General features: G+C 43.9%; 1 protein-coding gene across 1 annotated transcript; it reads left to right on the plus strand.

The window, feature by feature from the left end:
• Window positions 1-1,843: 1,843 nt before the first annotated feature.
• On the plus strand, window positions 1,844-15,014 carry PDIA4 (protein disulfide isomerase family A member 4). Its single transcript, XM_074842765.1, has 10 exons — window positions 1,844-2,088; window positions 7,078-7,252; window positions 9,034-9,239; window positions 9,900-10,038; window positions 10,553-10,758; window positions 11,442-11,600; window positions 12,738-12,889; window positions 13,292-13,448; window positions 13,543-13,776; window positions 14,348-15,014. The coding sequence occupies exons 1-10, from the start codon at window positions 1,983-1,985 to the stop codon at window positions 14,761-14,763; spliced, it is 1,950 nt and encodes a 649-aa protein (XP_074698866.1). The 5' UTR covers window positions 1,844-1,982; the 3' UTR covers window positions 14,764-15,014.
• Window positions 15,015-18,662: the final 3,648 nt, after the last annotated feature.

Here is an 18,662-nt window from a genome sequence, read left to right on the forward strand (position 1 = left end):
TTGTCATGCTTCTTATCCCTATTTTTTAATTGTTTCCTGCCTTTCATGTACTGTGTTGCCATTCCCCAGTCTCAAAACTTTACACACCCCTTCTCTTTTCCTGAACTGTCAGGGAAGGAACCCCACTGCTTCCTGACAGCTCCTTCCCTGTGTTAGCACCCCTGAACCCCCTACACTGGCCACTCCTTGGGAACTATTCTTCTGAGCCACACCCAGCATTCTGCAGGCACCTTCCCACAGACTCTGGGCTCTGCTACAGCCCTACAAAATAAGTGAAGTCCTAATGCTTATAATCTATGAAGGGCCCACCACAAGCTGCAAAGGTTTTAGGGACAACATTGGTACTCTGTGGGCAACTGGGGAAGGCGATGAGCTGTCCCACACCCTGAAAAATGCTGTGTGTTAACATCCCTGACACTTTCGAGAGAAATGCCAAAACTCTGTATAGACGCATACAAGATGCTCACCATAACCCTGGCTAGCTAATTTTACTATCAATCCTATTAGGAGAAATTATATCAGCAATTTACATAGTATTCAGTAAAACTGGTGAAAAAGACAAGGTTCCACCTTCAATAAAGTCAAGAACCCCAGGACAATGCTATGTACCTAGAATTAAAAAAACCCCAAAACATCCTCTTAAACCACCTTTCCACCCTTGAACGCTCAATTAAAAAAAATGACTGACCTGAAAAAAAAGCTGCATACAAGTGTACTTTCTACTCTATATGCTGCTGAACATTGACTGGTCCTAAAGCTCTTCCTTCAGCCCTATCCTCTTAATATCAAAACACATCTACCCAAACAGGTTAGAGGGTTCAAAAGCTGTAACCAACTGAAGGAACAGGAAAACACTTACACTAGAGAAACCCAGGAGCAGGATGAGCTCCCTGATGCGGGGCTCTGGCTCATATACCCCGTGCCCTGCCCACAGCCCCCTGGAAAAGGGGAGGGTGAACCACCAGAAGGCAAAAAGGCAGCCAGGTGGTGTTGGTAGTGTCTGTATTAAATTTATGTTGTTTTTTTCTTCCCCTAACAAGTCTTTTGCCTGTGCCTTAAAGGATGAGATCATCCCTTCCAGTCCTTATCTCAAGTTCCTGCGTCTTTTGCTTCCCTCCTTCTCAAAGCTGGTGAGGAAGGGGGGAGTGAGCTTCTGCACGGTGCTCAGTTGCCCTCGGAGCTCAAACCACGACAATTACAAAAAGAAAAAAAAAAACGTGCCATAGCTATGTCAGGAAGTGGAAAGGGGAAGGATCACTTATCCAAAGGTTTATGTTTGTGGGTTTGTTTAAGAGTAGGCAGCCAATACACTCAGAAAAACCTGACTCAGCAAATTACTGCTCTCTTATAACCTTGCTAAAAGACTCCGATTTCACCACAGCTTTTTGGAAATAGAAAAAGTTAAGCATAAGGCATTCAGACAGGCGTCTGCACGCACTTTTAATCTCTCCAAGGCCTGTAACGCCTTTGCTTACGGTCGTTCATTACAGCATTACGGATGGGCTGGCTGCGCCCCATCCGCGGGAGCCCCCGAACACCGTCAAACACTTTAGTACACGGCAATAAGTTACTTAAACAATAAAAACAACTCATGGGGCCTCCGCCACCGCGAGCCCCCAATGGCGGCGGATCGCGCTTGCCCCCCGCGCAGGGGAAGCCCCGCCCCCTGCAGACGCGACGTGCCCTTACAGGCTGCCCCCGCCTTGTGCCCGCCCCCTGGCGGCAGCCCGCCAATCCCGAAGGGCGATGTGGCTTTTCGCCCGTGGGGGCGGGCGCTCCCCCCTATCCCCTTCCTCGCACGGCTCCGAGGGCGGCTGCGCCTGACCCGCGTGGCAGCCGGCGGTTGGTTGGCACCCCTGGCAGCCAATGGGGGAGAGGCACCTCAGGGCAAGCGTCTAATTTTCCGCGCGCCCTCCGCTGCGGCCGCTCGCGCTCGGAAGGGGCGGCCGGAGCGGCCTGAGGAGCGGCGGGCGGGCGGCGGGATGAGGCCGAGCGGGCTGTGGGTGCTGGTGCTGCTGCTGGGGCTGGCCCAGATCGCTCTCCTGGCGCGGGGCGCGGCGGCCGAGGAGGAGGACGGCGGCGACGGAGGTGAGCGCGGGGGGCTGGCGGGGGCCCTGCGAGGCGCCGCGGGGGGCCGAAGGGGCGGGCCGCGGCCGGCTGGTTCCCCGCAGGCCTCTGGGCAGAGCCGGCGGGGGCAGGGCGCTGATCCCCCCTCCCTGAAGGCCTTGGTGTCTCGGAGAGCCTGCCTGTCACAGCGCTGGTCGTTTCTCCTTCGCTGTGCGGCAGCTCTGCCTCGCCTCTTCTAAACACGGAATTAAAAGCTAGCAATTAGCCGTGTTGGTAATTACTGACTTTTAAATTGTCAGTACGTTTGCAATTTCATTATCCGACGGTGCACTCTTTTCCTTACCCCTTAGTTCAGGAGATCTGTGCGTTCGTTTCAAACTGCCTGTGTATCTCCTCCCAGAAGGAAGGCCGTGCGTTGCTAGTTTCTTGGTGTTTCTTCCCATTGTCTTTGAATTTCACTGATGCCTGTCTTGACCTTTCCAAAATTAGCTGAAACAAAACTGCTCTGACTTACTAAGTTTAGTACCTCTACGTAGCAGGCAGGCGTTTGAAGGTGCTTCTTTTTAGATTTTAAGTACCTTTCACGTGGATTTTGAGAAATCCTACACCTTTCATATTTCCTACACTGCTGTATGTTAAATATTAGAGGCTGTTCAGGGAGACCAGGTTATGGAGAACCTCCTGAACTCCTGTCCTGCAAATTCTTGCTCAGTGAACAGGCCCAGAAACTTCAAGAAACACACTTATCTCAGGTACCTTATCTGTGTGACTGACTGTATGATCTGTAGAATAAGGATCAAGAGATTTGGGTGGCGTTTTTTGTAGGATATAGCATCTGCAGTAAGATACAGAATCTTCCTGTGAAGCTTTTCTTTTAATTCTAAGCTGAAATGCACGTATTATGTCTGTTTCTCTGCTTTTAGCTAGAACACTTATCGCTTTGTAGCATGTGACAAAGCCTAGCACTGATTTCCCCTACTACCTTCAGAGGATGAAGAACCTGTGATGTTACAGCGAAGCCTGGGCCCTGTGTCAGACAACAGTAGCTCAGCTTCTCATGGGCCGAGCACCCATCAGTGTTTCCCACGTGTGCTGTTCCTCTCATTATATGAGTTCTCGGGATCAGAGATGCACAGCGGTGAAAGTATTTCCTCCTCTGTGCAAGTTGAGCACTAATCCATTGCACCGCTTGAATAGTTTTCCTATTTCTGTTGTGTATCTCAAAGCTGTATATAAATCATGAACTAGGCTCTACCAAGCCTTTGCTTTAAAAAGGCATGTAGTTAAGGATTTCCATTTTTGCCCTTGAAATGCAGACCTGTATGAAGTGGAATAAATTTACTTTGCAACAGGCAAGTGACTTTATGTAAGTTGATTGTTCAGGAGATGAAAAAAACAGATGAAGCCAGGCTTGTTGCACTGTGTGATTTTGGAAGTGAAGTTTGGCTAGGACAGTGAGGCGAATATGCTCACAGCAAGATAAGCCTAGAGCATGACTGTTACACTCTTTGCATCCTGATGAAGGAAAAGGAGGGATCTTGTAGAGGATCCACTGTAGATAACCTTGAGGAAGACTGCTTTCATAAAAAGGCTTTTGAATGCCCTGGCAACAGATTTTGAGTCTTGACTTCTGGGTTTCTGAAAACTGAGCTCATCCAGTTGGGGAACAGACTGCAGTGTCCTCCTCAAAAGGAAACTTTCAGGCAGAACCCCGAAGTCACTGATGTCTGGATGCAGCTTTTTCATATGGGATTCACCCTACGTAAGAAAAAGCTACTAGGCCAGACTTAGAATAAATGCTGAAAGTTCAGTGAAGTTACTGTAGGAATTAATTTCGGTTAGAGTAGCTGTCATCCTGAAGAAAGCCTACTGGCCAGCATCATGCACCTGAAGCCTTAAAATGAGTGCCATCTTCATCATGTTTTTTCACTTGTATGTTGAAATTTGTGGAAGTGCTTTGTTGAGGTAAAAGGGAGTCGTCCGTATTTTACTGGAGGGCAGGTTTAGCCACAGCTCTCACTTGTTGGTTTGTCCACCTGCTTTGCAAGTAGATTTAAGAAACAAAGGCACTTCAGTTCGGGTGTGGCTATTTTATTTTCATGAGCTGTCTTATGCAAATATTTATTAGCTATTTCTGCCATTACAGGATGAGTCTAACTGTGACACCTGAATCTGTTCTCTTCAAATTGTAAATCATTAATGCAGAGGAAAGTTTCTTGCTCTTAATGATAAAAGTCCTGCTTACTTCTCCCCTACTTGGTCAGGTCCTTGAAGCAGGTCTTTCAGTCCCAGTGCTAAAGGGGATGTTAGAGGTAGCTGTGATAACCCTAGGTATTGGTGAGGCTGGAGACCTCAGACGATGAGTTTGCACTCTTAAGGACCAATTTATAGGTGTGGTGAATTTTTTTTTTTTTTTTTTTTTGGTGGAAATACGTGCCCTCCTTAAGCCAGTTGGGAAAAGCTGGACTCTTGCTGTTAAGTGCTCCTGTCCTGCCCTCATCTCCGAGGAGGAAGTGGGTGGTGTATATAGCTCCCCGGACAATGTATTGCTGTCAAAGAAGTTTTCTATTGGCAGGCTATACAGCCACTTGCAGGGAAAGATAAAAAATTATTTCAGTTTAGATCTAGTGGTAACATTTTACACTTGTGCAGGATGATTTTGTAGGTGATACTTGGTTCTGGGCTTTCTAAACCATGAGCCTCTGCCCCAGTAGCTGTGGGGGTCTTTTTCTCTGTTGGGGGTGTGTAGTTAGCATAGTAAGCAGGAATGAGAGTCGCAATCTGGTCGTTTCAGAGGTGCATGAGCAGAAGTGGCCGGCTAGTTTTGCTCAAATTCCTTTGTGTCAGGGAAAATCAAGTCTGAAGCGATTTGCTTGGAAAAGCAGTGGACATCGTGCAACTTGCTGGGAATTCAGGCACAGACCGACCATGAATGCCCTGCAGTGAAACATAGCCCTCAGAACTGCCGGGCATGCGTGTAAACAGAAGTTTTGACTGCTGAAACCCCCTGAAAATGTGCCTTTTCACCAGGGCAGTCCTGTAGGTACAGGACTGCCATAGTTTTGCTTCAAGGGTGCTTGACAGTTCAGCCCTTTCACTGCAGGTGCTCAGAGGCAGTGACACAGGAGGCATTGTCCACTTGCAAATAGTGCTTTTAGCTGCTCCATAGATCAGATGAATTAAAGAAACTTAATCCAGGTAACTACTGTTCTGTGATAAATGATCTCCTGTGATCTCTCCCCTCATCAGAAGCTTTAAATTTGTGGTGGTATATAAAGTTGGGTTCTAATTAAAATTAACTCATTTTCTTCAGGAGTTCATATTGTTTTCTGAGAGCATATAGACTTATTTTTTTAATACCTTCTCCTAACAGAAAAATAGCTATTGCAATTTAATAGCATAATTTTGTCCACAGTTAGCTTGTTCCTGTGGTCTGCTGTTGGTCTGAGAATAGTGGGGTTTGGTTTTTCCACTTTTTCATACCTGGATACTACAGATTTATCATTCTTAACTTTCAAATTCCAGGTGAAATCAGAGTATTTTCAGAATTCTTGTTCTGAATAAGTAACTTGCATGTACATGATTTGCAGTCCTACTGCAGTAACTCCTGTCAAAAGCCAATTAAAGTTAAATGGAGAATATTTCTGAACAAGAAACCTTAATATTTTTCTTTTTTTTTTTTTTTTTTTTTTTCTTAATCCTGGAACTCCCAGTGGTTGAAAGAACCTTAGCTTCATTGTTGTACAGTTTTCTTTTGGGATGAGGTATTTTCATTATTTGTTCTGTGACTGAAATTCCTTTAAAGTCATTCAGGAAGGTCTGCTTGCCTTGAATGATGGCAGTTTAAAAAAAAAAAAAAGTTTAAAAGAACATGTGAAAGATCGAATATTAAAGAAACCATCTCAAACTTCAAGCCAGCAAAGATTGAACCGGTTGAAATGTCCTGGCTTCAGGTTTCATGTGCTAACTTTGCTTCAGTAATTCTGCAAATCTGATCTCTTCTTGAAAGGCCTGTTCTGGACCAGCAGTTTTGGCCTCTTTAAATCATAAGCCTCCCTCAAAGTTCTTTGAAAGAAGGTTTCACTCCATTTATTTTAGAAGAGTACTTTGCATCTGCCAAGTGCATAGGAATGAGTTTTCACGGGACTCCTGTGACAGTCACTTCCTTATTTGATTTTACACTCGTTCTGCAACCTGGTGCTGATCCAGAGCAGAGTGATGCTCCTGTGAGTGGAAAGTCTCTTCAACGAATTGCAGGCCTGAAACATCACTGTAACGGAAAGCAAGATACGTTGAGGTGGCAGGGGTGGGATTGAGCAGTCAGGAACAGAAGCATAGTTTTGAAGTACTGCCTCTAAACCACCTTGGTAGTAGCGAAATGATAGTATTTGAGTTTGTAGCAAGCCTTGTCTGTTTATTAGACTTTTAGACAGGCAGAACATAGTAGTGTTACAGGTGTAGTAAGGGTAAAAGGGAAGCTTTGTGAATAGATAACATCTGCTTTCTTGGTACAAGACACCTCATGTTTCAACCACAAGTTGCAGCGCTTGAAGGACAGCTGTTCTGCTGCACGATGGAGGGCTTCTGTTCCAATTTGGGTATCATCTGGGAGCTCAAAAGTGCAGCAAAACATGTCTTGCTTCCCCCGTTTCAACAAGATACCCAACGTACCCTAGTAGCGACTTGTCACATAGGGTCAGTATGTGTTAATTCTCATGTCTGTTTTGTTAGTTTGCCCTGAAGTGCAAAATACATGTTGACGCTTTACTGAAATATTGATGTTGTTAGCTGGTGTGGTGTGGACAAAAATGAGATGGTGAAACATCTGCATCCAGACTCTTTGCAAATTAAAGTAGCTGTTGTTGTGTATGTGGAGCAGGAACTACTGTGTGTTGATGCTTTTTTTTTTTTTTGACCACAGGATATACTTAATCCATCTTTAACCTGGTAGCATTATTTTAATGTTAAACTTGATACAATCTAATCACTATTGCATTTTTATTTTTCTAGAATCTGTTACAAAAGAAGCTGACGATGATGGCGATGATGATGATGAAGATGACGAAGACGAGGATGATGATTCTGCAGTTAAAGAAGAAAATGGTGTATTAGTCTTGAACGATGCAAACTTTGACAGCTTTACTGAAGACAAGGACACTGTGCTGCTGGAGTTCTATGCACCATGGTGGGTTCGCAGCCTGCGGTACCTCCTTAGGTGCTGGCTGGGGTGGCTGTTGGGGGCTCCCTTGACAGGACACACTCCTAAAAAGCAAGCTTGGGTTGCAGTTTTAAAGGTGACGTAGTAGTAGCTTGTCTGCAGGAGAAGCACTGGCCTCTGCCGTAGTCCAGGGTGGGAGACAGTTCTGGTGGTGTGGAAGTACCCTTTTCCCTGCCCCTGTACCATGCAACAGACAACAGCCTGCTCTTTTCCACAGATGTGGGTCATGCTGAGGCATCCCGTGCTAAGGGAAGCACAGCCCTGGTGCCATCCCTGGTCTGTGCCTGTCACGGAACAGAAATGGTCCCAGCGAGCCCCAGAAAAGTCATGCAGTGTGGTCTTGCAGCCTGCTGTCATGTCCTTGTGCTGGCCCACTGAGAACTTGTGCAATTCCTCATCTAGATGGAGGAAACTTCCCTAGCAGGGGAATTGCTAGGAGGTTTTCCTTCTCTAGTTCAAATCTCTGTCCATGCCAGAAGAGTGTGGTGTGAGTAAGGACATAGCTCATTTGTATTATCAATTTAAACAGTGTTTCCTATATCTACCTAATGATGATAATTCTGCTGGCATACCAGGGTTCTCAGTAACACCAGTGTGTTCAGGGAGCTACAATGGATTTACCTGCCTATAACCGAGACAGAGAATTTAGGCCAGAATGTATCTTTTCTTGCATTCTTATGGACAAAAATAGTAGGGATGGTTAGTGGAGGAAAACAAGAGTAGGATATATTTGTAGTCAAGCTGCTGAGTTAGTGTTGCAGCCAGAACCTCTTTTCCTTTGTGGCTTAGTGATCTAAAGACAACTTACTCATTTGTCCTTTTCTAGTCTTTGAATAGAGGTGGGAACATGATCTTGCTTGAGGTGGAGTTGCCTTTTAACTGCTACTCTCATTACAGACAATCCCATCCCTGCTTGGTTGTAGGTACAACTTCTGCAGCTGTAGCTTGCCTGCATGAAAACTGAACATGAAGCTGAATTTAGTCAAACAGAAGGATGCGTGGTTATCACAGACTAAACACCTCTTCTCTTTTTTTTTTTTTTTTTTACTCCCCCTCCTGCCAGTTGAGAGGCTAAGGAGTACAGCCTATCTGCTACACACTACTTTTCCTTTTTTTTTTTCCCCCTTCATTTTCCTGGTTTCATCTTCAGCTTGTCAAGCTTTATTCAGCCTTTCTTACACTGCTATCCTCTGTCATGTCAGCTGTTGCAGCAGCAGCCTCTCTGTTCTTCCCAAAGAGTTCTGGTGTGTCCAGAGAGAGAGAGCAGGTGCTGTGATACCATGGTGGATGTGAGATTTCATTAGGCCACCTTAACTACTGGTTCATTTTTCTTTTTAGTTCAATTTAGAATGCTGGGTAGAGAAGGTGAATCTAGATTAGGGAGAAGCTGAAGTCTGAGTTAGATTATATTTGTGGGGGCAGGGAAGAAGCAGCACAGGACAAGGTTTGCAATTTTGTTGTAAAAGGAATTGTTACATTTTTTTTACAGTGGCTTTAGAAAACATAAGGAACTCTGTTGCCTTTTGAATGAAGGGGGGGGAAAAATAGAAGAGGTTGGGATTTGAACAAGCAGCACATTAGTTACAGTTACTCTCTCTCTCTCTATCATCTGAAAAGATAGCAAGACAAACATTCTTATGGTGAGGTTGTGAACACCTATCAGAAGTCATCCTGGAAATGTAGAGTAGCAAAATGCTCCTGTGGGTCTGTTGTGCATTTATGTAACTGCTTGACTCTTCCTCCGACAGGTGTGGGCATTGCAAGCAGTTTGCTCCTGAATATGAAAAGATAGCCAAAACTCTGAAGGAAAATGACCCTCCTATTCCAGTTGCCAAAGTAGATGCTACTGCAGCCACTTCCCTAGCAAGTCGTTTTGACGTCAGTGGCTACCCGACCATCAAAATCCTGAAAAAAGGCCAACCTGTTGACTATGATGGTTCTCGGACAGAAGATGGTAAGCACCAGTCCTTTGCAATTCTCTGTAGCAAAGCAAGAAAGTATATGCTCTTGTTTCTTCATGCGACTGTTTTGAAGGACTTTGATCTCAAGTTACTTACGCAGAATAATATTATGAAGGCTAAAATTTTGCCTGTCTTCTCAATCGGCTGCATGCTAAAGGACAGTTTTGCAGGTAGTGGGTAATGCTGTTACTGACGGAAGCTTTCTAGAAATATGACTTGACTAGAATAGGAGGTAGTCTCATGCTTGCTGAAGAATCAGCTAATAACAAATGTCTGGTCTGTACACTGACTGTATATAAAACCACTTGTTTCTTGCTTAATGAATGTGTCCAGCTCAGTCGGAGGGCAAAAACTACCTTTTCTGTCTGTTTTGAGATGGAATTCATGTGCTAAGGTGCTGCAAAGTACAGGTCTGTGCTCTGCATAAATAAGATACTCTATGGAGCAAAGAGAATATTAAAGACCTTGGCAATACCAACAATGAAGTAAAGCATAAAGGAGCTTGATTAAGAAAGTGTTCTCATGTAAGCTTGACTATGTTTGGTCCAGGACCATGCTTGCTATTCTGATTTTAAATTCTTGATACCAACATTGGATATGCTACTGGTATAATAATTCAAGCTTGCTAATTGAGCTGTTGAACTGTATTTCAGCAATTGTGGCCAAAGTCAAGGAGGTTTCTGACCCCAGTTGGACCCCTCCACCAGAAGCAACCCTGGTATTGACCCAGGATAATTTTGATGATGTCGTGAATGGTGCTGACATAATCCTGGTGGAGTTCTATGCTCCATGGTAAGCAAGAAGTCAGTCACTGGTACTTCCCTAGCACAGCTGGCCCGGACATGCTTGGGGAACCTGTTTTCTGTTGTTATGCCTTGTTGAAAGAGGCTTGCCTTGTGCAGGGGTGTAGCTGTGATTCACCTTAGTTCTAACGTGGACGTAGGTTCACACAAATCACTTGAAGACTAGACTGGATCTGTGTCTCAGCAAGGGGTGGTCTCCAAAACTTCACTGAAGATTTTCCATATGTACTAATTTGGAAACACGTTGGGAGATACTGAAGACCAAAGGGAGTTGGTCCTTAATTTAAAAATGGCCTCTAAAAATGAAACTACCTGTAGTAACATGGGGCCAGACATAGAGGCTGGCTTCAGGTTAGAGAGACAAGTCTTCCTGGGCTGAAGTGTTCTCTAGAGATTGAATAACCCCATTTCTACTTTCTCCATTCTGGAAGATTTAACTCTTCAACTTCAGAGGTAGCAGGACTGGTGGCTTGTAAAAACTACCCTCTGATCTCCTTCTTTAGGTGTGGACACTGCAAAAGGCTTGCTCCAGAATACGAGAAGGCTGCCCAGGAGCTCAGCAAGCGCACACCTCCTATCCCCCTGGCTAAAGTCGACGCCACTGCTGAAACTGAGCTTGCAAAGAAGTTTGATGTTTCTGGCTACCCAACTCTGAAAATCTTCCGCAAGGGCAAACCGTATGACTACAGTGGTCCTCGGGAAAAATATGGTATCGCAGCTTCTGCTTTTTCTTATTTTCTGAGGGCTTGACCACAAATGTTTTGCTGTATCTATAGGATTTGCAGACTTGTTAGCATCATAGCAATGGCAGTTGGGTAAACCTGAAAAACTCTGCTCTCATACCTACATAGGCCAGCAGTATAAATTTGTACCTAATCTTTGTAACATCTTATGGTGGAACTATAAGCTCCTTTTAATACAAAATAAGTTAAATACACATGGTGAAGCAGTGGCAGTATGAGTAAATGGGCAGCCTTTAATTGGACTGGAGTGCACCATAAGGACTGGCAAAGTGCTTAATATTAGGTTTTAATAAGAGGGAAGACTTAAGACTATCCATGTAGAACTTTGGCTTATAGCAGGGTCAGCAGACAGTGAAGGGTCTGGAATTTCAGAAAGGAGGTTACTTTAAAGATCAGCTGATACTCATGGAACTCGTGCTTGGTCACCTCTTCTGAAACCAACCTGAAGAGAATATCCAGAACTGCAGCTTTAAAAACTTGGATTGAGGTCTTACTTATTTGGTCTTCTGGCTATTGTGGGTGGTAAGGCTGCACAGAAAGAAAGGTGTCCATGGGAAATGCGGTGTTAAACAATGTCACAGGGAGAATGCCTGAACCTTTCAGTTCAGTAAATGTTCTAAGCAACTTCGGGGTCACATTTGTCTTGCAGGTATTGTTGACTACATGATTGAACAGGCTGGTCCTCCATCCAAACAGATTCAGGGTACCAAGCAGGTACAGGAATTTCTGAGGGATGGGGATGATGTCATCATCATCGGTGTCTTTAGTGGAGAGAATGACAAAGCCTATCAGCTCTATCAGGAAGCAGGTAAAGAATGTTTTAAAATATTAATGAAATGTATGTTTTGTTGAGATTCTGCCTGGGACTTTGGTCATGGAGAGATCCTTTATTTCTGGTCTTAGTTTGGGGGGGAGGTTGGAGAAGAATTAAGAGGAAGATCAAAGGGTGATCTACTTGTACTTGAGGAAAAAGCTCACACTAGATTTTGAAGCTATAACTCAAGTTATCAGCCAGTCACAGGAGGTACCTCCTCTTGGTATTGTGTCCCTAAAAACATACAGACTAGAGAGGCGGGAAAATGCCTAGCCTAGGAACAAATCACAACTTCTTGGCTTAAAGCCTTGCTAGCTTTGCTATCTGCTATTGCTTGTTTCACATCTGACAGTTCCAGAGGCTGGGCTCTGCCAAATTTATTTAGGGTGGGGTGGCCTGGAGAAAGAATCCTCATCCACCTCTGGATCAATTAAGCTAGACCATTCCTGGCAATGTTTATTCTTAAAAAACCCCATTGGGGTGACATATTGACGGTCCTGTTAATGATATTTGCTACCGCACAGAAGCAGCTAGGCTCTTGAAGTGCTCGGTCCCTTTAATCAATCTCTGTGTCTCACACGATTGAACCACTCGCAGCCACTCTTGGTTTCTACCAGAGCCTTGAGAGCAGTGTGGGCAATTCTTCTCCCCCCTGGCTATGCCTGTTTCTGGGGCTGCCATCATTTATAGTTGGATTAGGAGCGGATGTGCTTGCTCCAGCCTGGCAGGATACAGAATTGTTCCCCAAAGCAAATAGATTGACTAGGTGACCTTGTGAGTTCCTTTCCAGCTCTGCTTTCTGTTATCTGGAGGGAAGCCAAGAGGTAGGAGATTGATAAACAAATAGGTGTTTCTCCATATATGTTTTGGAAGCTGCTCAAGGCTTTTGATTATGGAGAATAACTCACGTAGGTGGGTTGTTGAACAGCACTCAAACAGTGCTACTCAAATTGTATGTATTTTCACATGCTGCTCCACCCCTGGATGAGAGCTGTTCTCTAAGACTCTGGGTTGTTCCATGTCCCATTGAGAATGGGAAGAGAGTTTCCGTGCAGTGCAGTCTCCAGATTTCAGTCAGAGGCTGTCAGGTCACTTGATGACTCTTCCTTCTCCCTGACCTTAATTTTTCAGCTAACGGTTTAAGAGAAGATTACAAGTTCCACCACACCTTCAGCAATGAGATTGCAAAACTATTGAAAGCATCTCCAGGAAAACTGGTTGTCATGCAGCCAGAAAAATTTCAGTCAAAGCACGAGGCCAAGATGCATGTTTTGGATCTTAAAGTAAGTAGCTGGTCCAAAGCTAGAAAGTTTGTATGCAGATTGAAGGTTCTCTTTCTTTGTGTACACAAGGAGTTGGCATCTTCCTGTTGGAAGTATTCCACTAGGTACTTGAGGCAACTCATTTGTCACTTGAAATTGTATTGCTTTGTTCAAGAAAGCTTTATGAAATTAAGCCAGAGGTTACGTGTTCAAGTAATAATTTACCATTACAATATTCAGTTTGAGTAGAATAGTAAATTATCTTTAGTGTTTAAGGACTTGAAGAATATGGTGACAGTAGTGTTTATAGCATGCCCTTCTTTCTCATTCATGCATGCATCAGTATTACTTTTCAGTAGTGTGTAACAGAAGTGCCGCTTGAATGCATTTGTCTGAACTTTTTTTCCCAATTTTTTTAAACAGGACTCTACAGATGGATCAGAGATTAAAGAGCATGTGCTAAAATATGCTTTACCTCTAGTTGGCCATCGCAAGCCTTCCAATGATGGTAAAAGATATGCTAAGCGTCCTCTAGTGGTTGTCTATTATTCTGTAGACTTTAGTTTCGACTATCGTGTTGGTAAGTTAGCTGAGATTACCTTTTCTCCACTTTGGGAGGAAGCCAGCAGTAAGTAACTAGAAATTACTAATCCTGTTGTGTTCTGATTTTTCAGCTACGCAGTACTGGAGAGGCAAAGTCCTGGAAGTGGCCAAAGACTTCCCTGAATACGTGTTTGCTGTTTCTGATGAGGAGGACTATTCTTCTGAAATAAAAGACTTGGGCCTGCTTGAGAGTGGAGAGGATGTCAATGTTGCCATTCTGGATGAACATGGCAAGAAATATGCGATGGAGCCGGAAGAGTTTGACTCTGATGTACTCAGGCAGTTTGTGCAGGCATTCAAAAAAGGTGCAGTTTCTAAAATAGGGTTCTCTAAGCCATTTTCTTTGTTTCCCCTTTGTTTTCCAAGAGTTTTTGCTGAGGCAATGTCTATGATAAAGTTACATGTGCAACCTCACAGTGCTCTGCGGCTTAAAGCTTTTGGATGTTTCTTGCCTTTATTTTTTAATCTCAGTTCATTAACTTTGCTTGGATTATGCTGTGGCATCTAGCTGTATTCTAAAACTAAGCATGTTTGGCAAGCCTAAAACATTTGTGCGGCTTTGAAGCATGAGTTGACTGCTCATATTTGGGACTAGTATCATAAATCGCTGTCTACTATATTGTGGATGGACAGCCATAAAAAGATGGAGGAAAGGTTCTAGGGAATTGTGAAACAAATTGCTGCCTGTATTTCACAAGGTGATTGTGCTGAAATGCCACCAGCAAGAGCCTATGTTTCATGTAAATGTAAGTTCATTTACTGGTGTGATGCTTTTCCCTGACAGGAGGATGTTTGTGTGCCCTTTCGTCTTGGGGGAGATCATAAGGATTGCTCTTACTGCATTCTAACAAGAACGTGTGTTTTGCTTCCTTCTAGGAAAACTGAAGCCTATTGTGAAGTCCCAGCCAGTGCCAAAAAATAACAAAGGGCCTGTGAAGGTGGTAGTGGGTAAAACTTTTGATACCATAGTAATGGATCCAAAGAATGATGTTCTCATAGAGTTCTATGCCCCGTGGTGCGGACACTGCAAGCAACTAGAACCAGTGTATACCGAGCTAGGCAAAAAATACAAGAATGAGAAAAATCTAGTCATAGCCAAGATGGATGCTACTGCCAACGACGTGACGAGCGACCACTACAAAGTGGAGGGATTCCCCACGATCTACTTTGCTCTGAGGGACAGGAAGAACAACCCTATTAAATTTGAAGGTGGGGACAGAGATTTAGAGCATTTGAGCAAGTTTATAGAGGAGCATGCGACAAAACTCTCCAGAACAAAAGAAGAGCTTTAGGTAGGATGAGGGTGGTGAAGAAAAATTGTTTGTACATTGTAGTTAAAAGCAAGTTACTGACAAAACTTCCATGAGAGAAGAATTAAGCAGTTTGAGCAAGGAAATTCTTGAGCAGTAAAGCAATTGCAGTATCTTTTTTTTTATATGGCAGAAAAGTTTTTCTGGACACTGAACTTCTCTGATATGAATGTCTTGCGTTAGTTATGGTTTTGATCTTTGGAGAAAAATACATCCTCTATTTTTTGTGACTATCTTGAGCTTGATTATTTGACTCCAATGCAACTTTTTAAAGTTAAAAGATATTACTGAAAAGAAAGAACCAGATCCCTTTGCTGAACAGTTTTCATTGTCATTTGTTGGTATGGTTACTGAGGGGAGCAGTATTTTGAGCCAGTCTCTCTTCTGTTATATTTCTGTATACTTATTCACATGACTATATCACTGTATTCGTTGCTGAGGGTAAGAATGGGAGTTTTCTAAAGTATGGGCGAATTATTCAGTCCTGTTGAGATAAGACACAGTGACTTGCTAACTAAATGTGTTCTAGACCTGTCTGCTTTTGCTTTGTGCCCCTCTGTAGAGAGGGTGATGCTAAAATAGCAAGTTTTACTTCTCTTTACTAGTCTGTATTGACCCGTTTATATCTTAGTCTTCCCAAGTATGTTTTGGACGAACTGGAGTGTGGTGGAAGGAGCATCTAGTGGGTGGTAATGCTTGGTTTCTGATATCAAATCTGTGTGTTGCCATCTCCTTTCCTTTTGCAGAGAGGAAAGTTTGGTAGGGATTTTTCTTTGGGGAAGCAGACTGAAACCTGGTGGACTTTATTCCTGTGGCAGTTACTGCAGTTACAAAGGTTGATCGCATCTACTTTGTGCTCCGCTTGGCAGTATGTGTGTTTAAAAGTGGATTTTGATCTTGAATGTCCCAGTTTAGATACGCCTGTAAACTTATGGGCTGTGTTGGGGTATATACTCCAGAAGCACCGTCTGCCTCTTAGAGCTGTGTTGCCGCGGTGTGTGCGACTTAAGTGTCACTGAGGCAGTTCTGATACAGATTTGATTTTACGGGTAGTGATTCCCTCCTAGCAGCAAAAGACCGATATCATCAGTCTTCCTTCAGCATTTCCTTGCTGTATTAGTTTTTGGAGGGTGTGCAAATCTAAAACCCCACCACCCAATGTTTTGGGTTTTTTTTTTTTTTGTTTTGTTGTTTGTTTTTTTTTTTTTTTCTTCTGGGGAGATGCAGTCTTCTGTGTAGCGAGGGTAAACCCATGTCCAGGAAGGGGCTGTTAAGTATAGTCCAAGGACCCAAAAGGGCCTGCAAGAGGGTACATAATCCTTATCCTTTCCTACTGCACCTTGCATCCCTCTTGAAGGGACGTGCCTCCCGGCTGCCTTAAGAGGGGACTGTTCCTCACTGACTGTTAACAACCTACACAGCAAAGCGTGAGTAGCAAATTATTCTTGCAGAGGTGTATGAGACTGCGTGAAGGCTTTCTCTTAATTGACAACTTAGCTGATGCTAGTGAATGAAGCTCACCAGCAGATTATGGATGAAGGGGACGGTATCAAATCTCCACAGAGTGCTGGGATGTGCTTGAATGCTATTCATCTCCTGTTGTTTATCAGCAAAAGCTGGGAAGTGCTAAGCAACTATTCAGGATCAGATCTCAATTGCTGCTTTGTGTTAAAACAGTGTCATAATTCACTTCAGGGCCCTGGCACTGTCAATCTCCTCTTTATATAGTAGAGGGCTTTTTCTTGACTCTCCTTAAATGTACAGATATCTGTTAAGCTTAGGCAATATTTCACCTACAAGACTTTTTTTACTAAGTGTATTATCTTCCCATCACTTGCCATTTCTGTTTGCAGCTTTCCTGTAGAGCCTTCAGAGGCCGTGATCTGTGATAAATGTCTGTGCACAGGCAACAGGACTGAGATCAGACTTAGCCGAGCACCACCTTACACTAGAGGTGACTCTTTGCAGCTTTAGAGAGTATCCATAAGCTGAGTAGCAAGTTCTGACCTGTCTGTAAGTTGAGATGAACTCAGTTCTTCAAAGAAGTAGGCACAGACTTCTAAAATCAGTGCATAAACATAGTTCAGTTTCTATCCTGAAGCACATACCTCACTTAATACTGCAGGGAACTAAACTGCTCCTGCTTATTAGTTAGTTGCAGGCTTATAGGGATTTATTCCAAAACAGATAATGTCTAACCAACAGCAGGATATGGATAAATATGGAACATGTAGAAGGGAGGGTGAAAAGTCCCTTCTTGGTGGTGAGGACTACAGTCAGGGCTGAGTGAAGCTCCGTTCTTCTCGGGATAGTAAGTTTTACAAGAGTTTCTTGCCCCTCTTTGTGCAGTTGCTTGCTTACTAACATTGTGATTGCCAGTGCTGTACTGTTTCTATTGTAGACTTCTTCCCAGTAGGAGCTAACACCACTCTGGGTGGAAAACAACCTCTCCTGCCTGCTGGGAGCCTTTGTGGCAATAAAAGGGACAAGGCCCAGGGGAGTGTCCAAGGTGTCTTGCATGGCGCTCCTGCTGTCTTCCTCTTCCTTGCCTCCGCAGGTGGAGGCAGCCTGGTACGTGGTTAGTTCAGGGCTATGCTCAAAGACTGGAATTTTCTTCTGCAGCATCAGTGCTTAAGTCCGAGCTGAATATGGAAGAGGGATTGTCGCAGTTGGGTGTTTTATGATCCTGCCAATTTGTCACGGATCCTGATTTATGATCACTTAAAGCAACTTAACAGAGTTGGACGGCAAGGTTCACTCTATTACTTACTGCATGAGGAAACATACAAAGGAAAATAGAGCTAAAATCATTTTAGAATGACTTACACAGAGATTGGAGGGTGCAAAAAGGTGAGGGAGACCCTCCTGTTGAGTCATGAGGTTCAGAATGGACCCCCCAAGCCCCTGATGGAGCCTAAGTGTGGCTGGCTCCAGACTTAGTCCCAGACTTCGTCAGCGGTTTATGTCTAAGAGATACAAAGGGTAAGGAAAACCTCCTGTTGAGTCACAAGGTCCAGAATGGACCCCCTAAACTCCTGACAGAGCCTAGGTGCAGCTGGATCCACTCCTAGTCCCAGACTTGGTCAACAGTTTATGTCTAAAGGATTATATGTGTTGATGGCTAAAGGTTTATATGCGCACACCCAATTCTTTATATCACTTAGCTAAGGTTTCAGAGTTTCATCATGCTTATTCCCAATTCGTCTGCCTTCCATCTGGGTGTCTGGCGTTAGTTCACCCCAAAGTTTGAAGCCTTCAGTCCAGGCGTCCGGTGTTAGTTTGCTCTGAAGTTCAAGGTTTCCTGAAAAGACTCTCAGGCATCAGATTTTATTAATAGAGTGGTAGAGCAGCAGAGTCAGCTTCAGCTGGTGCCTCTGAAGAGGGGCCCAACCCAAAGAAAGAAATCTCTGGGCAATTACACCCTTACAGGCTGTTCACCCGCCCCTCACACACTCTCCATGCCCCTTCCACATGCCTTTCTTTCCAGTGGTGATTCTGGTCTGAGCTGCTTCTGACACCTCGTTGGATTCCTTCACTGTCTTTGGACAGGCTGTTTGTTGTCTTGTCAAGCTGCAGGTGCTGTTGATGGTTGTAGCCTTGAAGCCTCCTTATCTCCTGATTTATGCTGGCTCTGGAGCCCTTTTTTGACTAAGTAGGAACACATTCAGTAAATCTAAGCCACAAGCTGTAAATTTCCACTTAAGGTTTCAAGTCTAGCTGCTCATACTAAGTAGAGTTAAGCAAATGGCATACTAAATCACACAACGTTATAACTCTGAAGTGATTCATTCTATTTAAAACTTAAGCTAAATGATTAATATATCTTAACACTGAGAGATCTCCCTGTGCAAGGGGAGAGTTGCCTGGTGTGCAGTCCCGTT

The sequence above is a fragment of the Strix aluco genome, chromosome 1, assembly GCF_031877795.1.
Source record: "Strix aluco isolate bStrAlu1 chromosome 1, bStrAlu1.hap1, whole genome shotgun sequence".
NCBI lineage: Eukaryota > Metazoa > Chordata > Aves > Strigiformes > Strigidae > Strix > Strix aluco.

What these genes read in the sequence shown, in the direction of transcription:
- PDIA4 (XM_074842765.1), top strand. Translation starts at nt 1,983, where the DNA reads ATGAGGCCGAGCGGGCTGTGGGTGCTGGTGCTGCTGCTGGGGCTGGCC. An exon ending in CTGGAGTTCTATGCACCATG is followed by an intron (nt 7,253 to 9,033) that starts GTGGGTTCGCAG and finishes TTCCTCCGACAG; the next exon opens with GTGTGGGCATTGCAAGCAGT. An exon ending in TCAGCTCTATCAGGAAGCAG is followed by an intron (nt 11,601 to 12,737) that starts GTAAAGAATGTT and finishes TTAATTTTTCAG; the next exon opens with CTAACGGTTTAAGAGAAGAT.